Source organism: Anabrus simplex, chromosome 8 (assembly GCF_040414725.1).
Source record: "Anabrus simplex isolate iqAnaSimp1 chromosome 8, ASM4041472v1, whole genome shotgun sequence".
Classification (NCBI taxonomy): domain Eukaryota; kingdom Metazoa; phylum Arthropoda; class Insecta; order Orthoptera; family Tettigoniidae; genus Anabrus; species Anabrus simplex.
Window position 1 is genome coordinate 229,326,895 of NC_090272.1, and position 12,242 is coordinate 229,339,136.

The 12,242-nt window shown below is 41.1% G+C and overlaps 1 protein-coding gene across 1 annotated transcript in view; it reads left to right on the top strand.

Annotated features, from left to right (window-relative positions):
- LOC136879033 (uncharacterized) overlaps positions 1-12,242 on the top strand; it is a 106,799-nt gene that overhangs the window by 77,946 nt on the left and 16,611 nt on the right. The window contains exon 7 of the mRNA XM_067152760.2: positions 7,956-8,169. Coding sequence (XP_067008861.2) covers positions 7,956-8,169 — 214 coding nt within the window. The remainder of the gene's footprint in view (positions 1-7,955; positions 8,170-12,242) is intronic.

Here is a 12,242-nt window from a genome sequence, read left to right on the forward strand (position 1 = left end):
GTAGTATCTGGATTTACCTTCTTTCATTTGAAAGTCAACAAGAAAAATGTCAGCCCTGTTTCAGCGCGCTGGCACCTTACCGCTGGGTTTCGTGGTTCAAATCCCGTTCACTCCATGTGAGATTTGTGCTGGACAAAGCGGAGGCGGGACAGGTTTTTCTCCGGGTACTTCGGTTTTCCCCATCATCATTAATTCCAGCAGCACTCTCCAACATCATTTCATTTCATTTCATTTGTCATTCATTAATCATTGCCCCAGAGGATTGCGACAGGCTTCGGCAGCCAGCACAATTCCTATCCTCGCCGCTAACTGGGGGATTATTCATTCCATTACTGAACCGGTTGAATGACTGGAAACAGGCTGTGGATTTTCAATGTACTTATTCTGATCATAAACCGATCATTTTTAATCTTTCCTGGGTTCGTTTTCAAGAGCCATCTTTTCCTTTGGAGAACCTTCTTAGATTAAAGTAGATTCTTCTGGCATATAAATAAAAATTTAAACACATTTGAGATAAACGATAGGAATGAGATTGACTGTGCAATTGTTCACCTCTTAATAAGGTCAATAATGCACGGAAGTGTGTCATTCGTATCGCCAAAAGTCCGTGCACTTGCCTACGGGCGACAATGGTGCTGGTCATACTGTCATCATTGACAATGGCAGCAGATGTAATTTACTGCCAAGTAGCGGTCTTCCATCTTGCTGTGGAGTCCAGAACTACAACAACAACAACAACAACAACAACAACAACAATGTGCGGACCGCGCTGGAAACGGGTCCTGAATGGGTAATGACTATGATTGCAGTCCGGCCGCCGGTTCAGTACTGCCAAGGCACCCAAGACGACACCACGCCGGATCTCCTCAAGGATATGCTCTACATTAAAAAAGCTTATAGGAAAAGATGGCAAAGATTTAGGGACCCAACTGACCGGGTGGAATACCTGGACCTAGCCCGGGAAGTACAAAATCGATTGCTGGAAAGAAAGATTGAAAAATGGGAGGAAAGTTGCCATAATCTATTAGAAAACGAGTCAGATCGCGAATTTTGGCGGATTCTCTTAGAAAACCACTCAGATCGCGAATTTCGGCAGATTAAGTATAAAACAATAAGCATTCAATTATAAATTTCATTATAATGCCGTAGCGAAGCACGGGTATCTTGCTAGTTTTATATATATATATAGATTGAAAAAAGGTGGATCAATCCAATCCAATTTCCCTTTATTGTATGTTATCTCCTTTCAATACGGACCAGATATGAAGTTTTTAATGTTGAACAGCTCATTGTGCATGCGCGCGCACACGTGTGTGTGCGTGTGTGTGTGCGCGCGCGCGCGCGCGTGTGTGTGTGTGTGTGTGTGTGTGTGTGTGTGTGTGTGAAGAAACAGATATAGAAGAACTACAATATTGATGAAGAGAGAGCCAAATATATTTGAAGACATCAGTGTATGAAGATCCAACAAGTCAATGGGTTTTACCATTGTGTGAGAGGTATAGTGTAGAACTGGGACATCCCAGATAAATGTAAGAATATTCTGTACTCATTGTATTACACACCAGTTTTGACATGAGCGGTGGCCACAAGGACAGCAACAAAACGTGATGAAAGCAGAATCAAAGCAGCTGAGATGAAATTCCATAGAGGAATAATTAGGAAGAGAGGAAGGGATAAAATCAGAAACAAGGAAATTGGAGAGAGAAATGGATTCTCTAAACTGCAAGACAAGATAGAGGCCGGTGAGTTGAAATGATACAGGCACAAGATGAGGATAGAGTTCCAGAGCGAGTATTTACGGAAAATATAATAGGAGGAAGACAACGGAAAAGGACCAGAAAGAGGTGGATGGATACGGTGACGGAGAGTATAGACACGAGAGGAGTAAAAGTAGAAGAAATATTGGAGGAAGGAAGGGAGTGGTGGAGAGATAGAAAACTGTGCAGCTCATTGATTCACAACATGAGCTAGAAGACTGGAAACAGGAAAAGAAGAATAAGAATATGATGATGTAGAGATTGCCCTTATCCTTAATAAACAATGATATTGCAAAATACACATCACTTTTCATAAGTTGAGGATTTTATTCAAATGATGCTATTGATTCTGTAAATTAACTGCATGGATTGCAGACATCTGCAGACTACCAAATGAGAACCACTGATGAATCTGGCCGATATCCATTCACTGTTGGTAATTCATAAGATGCAAAAGACCATTAAGAGCAATGTTAGAAAATATGCTGGGAATGATCCAAGATTACTGACCTAGTAATGCAATTTCCTGCCTCTCATCAGCTGCCACTGATCATAAAAAAAGCCCACACTCATCAACAGAGCAACAAATGAACATAATTTAAACAGGAAATTCAAACAGATCTTGCTGAATCATAAAATTGATTCCATCATCTTATCCCACTGAGTATGTTTCCATTTCAGTGGCAATCTTCATACCTATTATTATTAATAATGTAATTACATTAATTCATTATATTACATTATAAAGATATGCCATGAAAATTATGAACATAACCATCAAAATTAAGATCCTGGCAGCAAGGAACTAGGGGAAGGGAGGGAAGACTACCAAGTGCTTATGAACATGTACAGAGCCATTATTAAGGCTAAATTAGTGTATACAATTCCGCAAGAATGTGTGCACTCAAAATCCTTGATTCCATCCAGTCCACAGCTCTTCAGATTGCTCTAGCAGCCATTTTTAAAATAGAAGCAAATGAACCACCAGTCACAGACATTGACAACTAAGTTTGACTTATGCTCTCAAGGTAGCAACTATGACTGAATCACACATTAAGTTGTATGCTTTTCCTAATAAACACCAACACAAATAGGAAATGTCTTCTCAGTTTTAATTACTGTGTTGATGGGGTGAAAGTTCCTTATGGGGATCACTGTAAATACCTAGGAAAGATTTTCATTGAGGTAATCACATAAGTGGGATTGTAAATAAAGGGTATAGATCTCTGTGCATGGTTATAAGGGTTTTTAGGGGTTGTAGTAATGATGTAAAGAAGAGGGCATACAAGTCTCTGATAAGATCCCAAATAGAGTATGGTTCCAATGTATGGGATAGGGATGGGACAAATGGTTACTTTCCAGTATCATGTTCGTGTGTATCTGTTACACTGTAGTATTAGGATATAAAAGTAACATAATACAAATTGCAGGTCAACTTTTGGAAGGAACATTCCTTATACCTGTTGTCTCTTGTAGCCCCTAACTGCACCTTAGTAAGTACTTATAAGTAGCAATACTATGTCTTCATCTTGCTTCCTTCTCTCCCACCAACTCGTCACTCACATTCTTAACTATTCCTAGAAAAATGTTTGCAATGATCCATTTACATTCTGAGAACCAATAGTTCGAAACCTTCATGTAGAAAAAGCACCGTGGCTGCTATGTGCATTCGTAGATGTCCAAGGATCTGTAGTTAAACAGACATTACGACCAGACTTTATAAAATGTGTTGATAAACGAGTGCCATATACACTTCTCATGCTGCCGGAATGGGTCATGAGGAAACAACCCTACCAGGCAAGACGTAAGCAGAGTTTAATCCAGTACTTTTTTGTTATTTGTTGTTTATGTTGCACCGACGATGATGATGGGATAGGACAGGATAGGATAGGACTAGGACGGAAGCAACTGTGGCCTTAACTGAGAAACAGTCCCAGCATTTTCTCCATGTGAAAATGGGAAACCACCGAAAACCATCTTGAGGACTGCCGGCAGTGGGGTTCGAATCCACCATCTCCCGAATACAAGCTAACAGCTACGTAACACAAATCGTGTAGCCAACTTGCTCTGTAAATCCAGTATCAAAGGCTTCAAAATTGTCTTTCGTCATATACAAAAGGTTGTGGATATGTGATAACAAGAGTGTAAGCGGTTTGTCCAGCTTCTTTTTCCCCTGTATATCACTCCTTCTTTTTTGTACTGGCAAACATTATGATAGCAGCTTTTCTGCACTACATCACAGGTTGCAGTTGATGGCGAAATTTCAGGACACACAGATTCACCCCATGGTACTTGCGATAGCTTTTCAGGATCTGATATTTGAGTACCTTGTACATTATCAGAACTATATGAACCGGTAGAATTTTTCATTTAAAAGAAATTACTATCACTATTATTATAGGGTACCTTATTTCAACGTGTTTCTAAGAAACTGTTTCCCTGTAATTGAGTTTTTGTCCACATAAATCGTATCGGATGTAATTTTTTAAAATTACTACATTTACTCACTCACTGTCCAGAACACGGAGTGAAACTTGAGATGCAAGGTGGGAAGACCACACATAACTGTTCTGAGAAACTACGCTACTGTATGTATTACCACTAGTAAGCCTAATACAAAGCATATCTGTACCCGACCAGCAAGTAACAGGATAGGAATATCAGTACTCCCACTAAACCGTTACAAAGATCTCGCTTGCGCCTGTGCAGGAGTGCACACTTAAAGCAAGCTGCTGTGCTTCCTAATATCCGTTAGCCAATCAGAAACTCCCTACCCTTCCCTTGGTCTTGCTGAGACAGTTACTTTTGTATTAGAGTAACATATGAAGAATAACACAGTAAAGGTTTCCACCTATTCAATACTAATTATGTATTTACAATATTTTAAATTACATGGAACTAGTTTCAACCCACCTAGGGGTCATCATCAGCCATATTAAAGCATAAACAACTCTTGTCGAATCCTAAAACATGTTATTTTAACGGTAAGAATCTTATGGATTTATAATTTATAAAGTGAAGTGTGGTAATGAAATGAGAAATGTTAGTATGGTACAGGTGAGTAATGATTAATAATTATACGAGGAATATACATACTAAGAAGTTTGGAACAAAGTATAAATGAGGTGCTTAGTGTTGTAAAAATTATACACTCATGGATATCAGTAGTCCTCGTACTAAAGAATACAATGCAAAATGACACATATAAAAATATAAATATATACAAGTGTGTACAAAGTCTGGAGAGTAAAAATTGATACTCTTTATATGCCGAGTCGGCTTGACACTGATCAGCTTAAGCAGAGAAATTAGGCATTTGGTGTATTAAAGCTGTGTTGACTGGCAGCATTGTTGATTGTTGGACTTGAAGTTATTTTTGAATTTCTGGTTAAGAAGAAGGTGGATACTGCGCGTGGAGATATTAATTCTCAGTTCTTAGCGGAAACCAAATTGAACCTGTTAAAATGGAGAAAAGCCGGTAAAAAACAAAGAGCACGGAGAGAGGATACCATAAAGTGAAAGGACGCTTACCTTGCGCTGCGGTGTGTGTAGTTTAGCTGATGGTGTGCGACTGGTGGCGGGAAGAGAAATGTGGGCAGAGAGGAGGGCAGGCTTGTGCAGGTTAGGAGGGGGCTTAGGAAGATTGGGAGTGGTTTGGGGGGGATGTGGGGGAGGGGGGAGGGCTTAAGGCGGAGCTGAAGGGTGCGGGAGAAAGGGTAATTGTCTCGGAAAAGTACCTTTGATTAAACTTAGGATTGAGTTTTGGTTGGCTGCATTATTGTTTCTGAGGAAAGTGATAAATAGATCGAAGAGTATGTTGGGTTTCTCTGAGATTTCATTGAGATTGTGACTGGCGTTGAAGTATTGGTATAGGTGTATGTAGTAATTTTCCATTATGTTGAGTAAAGGGCCCTTGTTTGCTAATTCGAGGATGTCCATGTCCTGTTCGATATTGGTAAAATTATGGTTATAATCTTGCATGTGTTGGCCGATGGCTGAAAACTTGTTGTATTTTATTACGTTAGTGTGCTCGTGGTATCTGATATTGAAATTTCTTCCGGTTTGTCCAATGTAGGATTTTTCACAGGTGTTGCATTTGATCCTAGTATGTTCCGATCTGTCAGTGGAGAGATGACATTAGTAGACAAATAAATATATGAGTGGTGTCTTTAAAAGTAGGAAAGATCACAATGTGAAGATAAAGTTGGAAATCAAGAGGATAAACTGGGGCAAATATTTGTTTATAGGAAGGGGAGTTAGGGATTGGAATAACTTACCAAGGGAGATGTTCAATAAATTTCCAATTTCTTTGCAATTATTTAAGAAAAGGCTAGGAAAACAACAGATAGGGAAGCTGCCACCTGGGCGATTGCCTTAAATGCACATCAGAATTAATTGTCGGTCAGTCAGTCGGTATAAACATTAGACCAGAATCAAAACCACCATCTTGAGGAATCAAATCTAAATATCCCTCCGCAATACTCCTCTCAGATCATTCTCTTAATATCCCACCATGGACAATTTCCCTTCCAACAATTAACTTTGAACTAAACAACAGTGTCAAAGACCAAATTGACAGATTTCAATTCCATCAATTACTTCCTGAAATTTCTGACAGATACCCAAGGCACATTGCAATCTACACTGATAGATCAAAATGTGAGGAAAGAAATGGTTGTAGAATTATATATCCTGAACATACCATGCTATACCTACTGCCTGACTACTATACAGTCCTCTCTAATGAGCTCTCTGCAATAAAGCACATTTTGAAAACAACACCTGCAAAAACGTCTTTGTGATTTTTCTGATTCAAAAAGTGCATTACAAGCAATAAAGAGTCCATCATCGAAACACATACTTGTACAAGAAATACAACTATTGTTTAACAAAATCATGAATGTAGGCAAACAAGCCATCCTTGTGTGGATACTCTTAGGCAGGGATATTTATTGCATCATTAGTTGACGCCGTGCTACCCAATACTCACTGCATTCAGCTGGATGCGGAATGACTGTCATTTGTTTATTTCTTGCCGAGGACGTATGTGCTCGGGTGGTCTAACAATGTTGCCAACCTGTTCATCTGGGAACTAAAACTAGTGACATTGGACTAATAGAAGCGCATTCTATGTTGGACAGCGTGGAAAAGCTGAATTAATTTATATTTAGGGTCAGTGAGAAAGCAGTTGGTCTGGATTGGTTAGGTCCAGCTAGTGACAAAGCGATTAGTCTGGATTGGTTGGGTCCGGTTAGTGACAAAACCATTGGACTGTGACCAAGCAAAGGGGGTCCCTTAAAGGAATTCCAAGTAAAATTTGCATTATTTTCACTTCCTTATAATGTTTAAAAACTTCAGGCAGCGGAGTGTCAACTTATACCTTGATGGCAATGAATCCGCTGTTCAGACAGGTAAAGAAGCTCCATATCTCCCGTTAAGCGATCTAACAATAGTTTTTTTTTTTGCTAGGGGCTTTACGTCGCACCGACACAGATAGGTCTTATAGCGACGATGGGATAGGAAAGGCCTAGGAGTTGGAAGGAAGCGGCCGTGGCCTTAATTAAGGTACAGCCCCAGCATTTGCCTGGTGTGAAAATGGGAAACCACGGAAAACCATTTTCAGGGCTGCCGATAGTGGGATTCGAACCTACTATCTCCCAGATGCAAGCTCACAGCCGCGCGCCTCTACGCGCACGGCCAACTCGCCCGGTCTAACAATAGTTACACCCCACAGACATTATTACAAAATTATACCAACAGTGGAAGATAAATAGCCTTAAAACTTCAAACAGTAAACTCCATGAAATAACAATGGAATCTACAGTACATTATCTTCACAACCTCCACAGGGAAAACTGTGGAACCATCTTCAGTGCTGTCGACAGTGGAGTTCAAACCCACTACCTCCCAAATACAAACCAACAGCTACATAGCCAAGTAGCTCAGTTCCATCTCAACAAACTATCCATTGTTCTCTTGTGGATGATGTTTCCTATTAGAAGCTAATATTGCAAATGCAAACTAGACACAGTACTGTGCTTTTCTGACCTCAAAAGTGGAACGAGTACGTCACAAGTATATCACATCACTACACTGATTTGATGAAATATTTGTTTATGTTGGTAGTCTGTCTCTTATTCATATTATTTTTATAACAATTTGTATTGTCTTTGAGATATTATTTCTCCTTCATTTCAGCTGGACAGTTCCGACATGCCCGACAAGGATTTGCTGACAACCTGGGCAAGTACTAACATCACTGATGACAAGCAGAAGGAGAGAACACAAGAGAGGCTTATGGAGTGCATAGCATCTCTCAAGGAAATCTTTGGAGAAACAGGAGACAGTTCAAAAAGCTCAGAAGAAGAAACTCAGGATGAAACTAAACCTGAGGACACCCTAATGAACAGAAGTAAGTACATTAACATTTAGTACATTAGGTGGACTATTGATTCTTTTATTTTCTGCCAGCTTCTTAAACACACATTGGACTTCATAACCAGGAGACACTTTTCTTAACTTGATCCGCATTGAAAACATCTCCAGCACTTCTTATGCACTCCAATTAACTATATCGAGACGACCCCAGTGGATATTCAATCATGCTATGTCACTTTAATCAGATACAAAATAGTCAGATACCATAAGTCATGTTGTTATGACATAACTCTTCAGTTGTATGATTCTGTGCTCACTATTTTCAACCACAAGCCAAGCTTGTGAAAACTTTATTTCATGTTTCTAGAACAGAACTTTGATGTAACTTCTCAACTAGATGTGTTGTAATTTCAGGGATTTCAGCAGGACATATCAGATCAATTGGATTCAGGAGGTCAGTTAGATTGCATAGCCATAGATCTTTCCAACGCCTTTGAATAGGATTGGACGTAAGCGTTTCACGTTGGATAAAAACATTTCTAAATTCAAGGGTTCAGAAAGTCAAAGTAGGAAATGATGTATCGCAGGAAGAGAAAGTTTGGAAGGGAATTGCACAGGGTAGTATAATCGATCCGTTACTTTTCTCAATATATGCAAATGATTTAGGGAACAATATAACATCAAAACTAAGATTGTATGCAGATGACATAATTGTTTATAGGGAAATAAACAACATTGAGGATTGTTCAGAATTACAAAGGGACCTTGAAAGTATCCAACAATGGGTGAAAGAAAATAATATGAAGGTTAATGGAGGAAAATCAACTGTTACAACTTTTACAAACAGGAGCTTTAAAACTGAATTTGAATATACACTGACTGACAGAGCAAATGCAACACCAAGAAGGAGTGGTCAGAACTTTATGCCAATTGCAGGGTAGACTGACGTCACTGAGGTATGCTCATGATGTGAAATGCGCCGCTGTGCTGCGCACGTAGCGAACGATAAATGGGACACGGCGTTGGCGTGATTTCTCAGCCGACAGTCATTGTAGAACGTGTTGTCGTGTGCCACAGGACACGTGTATAGCTAAGAATGCCAGGCCGCCGTCAACGGAGGCATTTCCAGCAGACAGACGACTTTACGAGGGGTATGGTGATCGGGCTGAGAAGGGCAGGTTGGTCGCTTCGTCAAATCGCAGCCGATACCCATAGGGATGTGTCCACGGTGCAGCGCCTGTGGCGAAGATGGTTGGCGCAGGGACATGTGGCACGTGCGAGGGGTCCAGGCGCAGCCCGAGTGACGTCAGCACGCGAGGATCGGCGCATCCGCCGCCAAGCGGTGGCAGCCCCGCACGCCACGTCAACCGCCATTCTTCAGCATGGCTGTTCCAATATCGACCAGAACAATTTCCCGTCGATTGGTTGAAGGAGGCCTGCACTCTCGGCGTCCGCTCAGAAGACTACCATTGACTCCACAGCATAGACGTGCACGCCTGGCATGGTGCCGGGCTAGAGCAACTTGGATGAGGGAATGGCGGAACGTCGTGTTCTCTGATGAGTCACGCTTCTGTTCTGTCAGTGATAGTCACCGCAGACGAGTGTGGCGTCGGCGTGGAGAAAGGTCAAATCCGGCAGTAACTGTGGAGCGCCCTACCGCTAGACAACGCGGCATCATGGTTTGGGGCGCTATTGCGTATGATTCCACGTCACCTCTAGTGCGTATTCAAGGCACGTTAAATGCCCACTGCTACGTGCAGCATGTGCTGCGGCCGGTGGCACTCCCGTACCTTCAGGGGCTGCCCAATGCTCTGTTTCAGCAGGATAATGTCCGCCCACACACTGCTCGCATCTCCCAACAGGCTCTACGAGGTGTACAGATGCTTCCGTGGCCAGCGTACTCTCCGGATCTCTCACCAATCGAACACGTGTGGGATCTCATTGGACGCTGTTTGCAAACTCTGCCCCAGCCTCGTACGGACGACCAACTGTGGCAAATGGTTGACAGAGAATGGAGAACCATCCCTCAGGACACCATCCGCACTCTTATTGACTCTGTACCTCGACGTGTTTCTGCGTGCATCGCCGCTCGCGGTGGTCCTACATCCTACTGAGTCGATGCCGTGCGCATTGTGTAACCTGCATATCGGTTTGAAATAAACATCAATTATTCTTCCGTGCCGACTCTGTTTTTTCCCCAACTTTCATCCCTTTCGAACCACTCCTCCTTGGTGTTGCATTTGCTCTGTCAGTCAGTGTACTTTGGATGAGGTAGTTATCCCAAAAGATGGCAAGTGCAAATACTTAGGTGTGAGATTTGAATGTAATTTGCACTGGAAGGGTCATGTTGATGACATTGTTGGGAAAGCATACAGATCGTTACATGTCGTAATGAGGCTACTTTAAGGATGCAACAAAGAGTTAAAAGGAAAAAGTTACTTGAGTATGGTTCGTCCATTATTGGAATATGCAAACAGTGTTTGGGATCCTCACCAATAATACCTAATAAAAGAAATAGATAGTGTGCAGAGGAAAGCAGCAAGATTTGTAACGGGGGATTTCAGGAGAAAGAGTAGTGTATCAGAAATGTTAAAGGAACTTGGGTGGGAAACTTTAAGTGAGAGAAGGGAGAAAACTAGATTTATAGGATTATATAGAGCCTATACAGGAGAAGAAGCATGGGGAGATATCCGTGAGAGGCTCCAGTTGGAAAATAATTATATCGGCAGGACTGACAACAAATATAAAATTAGAAGGAATTTTAGTCGAAGCGATTGGGGTAAATTTTCATTCATTGGGAAGGGTGTGAAGGAGTGGAACAGTTTACCAGGGGTAGTGTTTGATCCTTTTCCAACATCTGTACAGATATTCAAGAAGAGAATAAACAGCAACAGAGAAAATAAATGAAGTGTTAGAGGGCACTCGACCAGTGCAGGTTATTGTAAATAAAATTTTAAAAAATGTGTGTGAATAAATTAATTCCATCCCCTGGTCTAAGGAGTTTGGACAGCCAAAGTAGGGGACTGCCTGTAGGGGTGAAGTACAGTGGGGACTTCGAGGGCCCTGGGAAAGCTACGGTAGCTGTGAAGGCCCTTCAGGAACTCTGAAAAGTGGTGGCAAAAGGGGTTCTGGTTAAGACACTGCAGGTCGTTATGCTACTTAGGTTCCAGAATGGGTAAAAAAAAAAGAAAAAAAAAATAATAATAAATAAGTACATAAATGCAATGTAAAGTTTAATCTTATACCAGTTGTATAGTAACATTTGAAGTAATTCCACATACTGTATATCAGTTGACTATATTTGTAAGTAGTACAGGAGATTATAAGTAGAATTTTGTAAACAATATAAATTATTAAGGATGAGCTGTGTGTTTAATAGAAAAAATTGTTAGCGTAAATTGTATATTATTATTGATTTAAGCCCACTAAGGAGCGCTGGTGACTAGTTCTTCCTCGATGCTCTTCTTTGTTTCCAATATCTTTTGAGCCCTGCTGATAATTTCTCCTTTCTCTCCTGTGAAAGGGGCTTCCGACTTCTAGGAACTCTAGGTGGTGGGGTCCAAGACTGTACCATAGCACAAAATTTGGAACGATCTTCTATATCAATATCTGAAATCCCAGCCGAATCCAAGTCCTTCTGTACTTCATTAAGCCACAAGCTTCCAGTCTTGTAGCTTTTAACCAAAGAAAAGATCTTCTTGGTAAGCCTGTTGCTGTCCATTCGTTGTAGGTGTCCATAGAACTTAAGCCTCCTACGTCGCATGCTGGTATTGGCTGATTCTAACTGTCGATACAGTTCAGAGTTCGATTTAAGTCTGTAGGTTCCATCTGGGAGCAATCTCGGTCCATGAATTTTCCTGAGGATACGTCTTTCGGCTTTCTCTAGATCATCCATGGTGCCTTTTTTGTTCATCAGGAGGGTCTCTGAGGCATACAAAAACTGTGGTCTGACAACAGTTTTGTAATGACAGATCTTAGCATTTTTCGAAATGCACCTCTTATTATAATGGTTGTGGGATAGTTGGTACGCTGCATTGAGTTTGTTACATCTTTCTAGGATGGATGTACCGTCTCTACCATTGGGGTGGACCCATTCACCAAGATAGC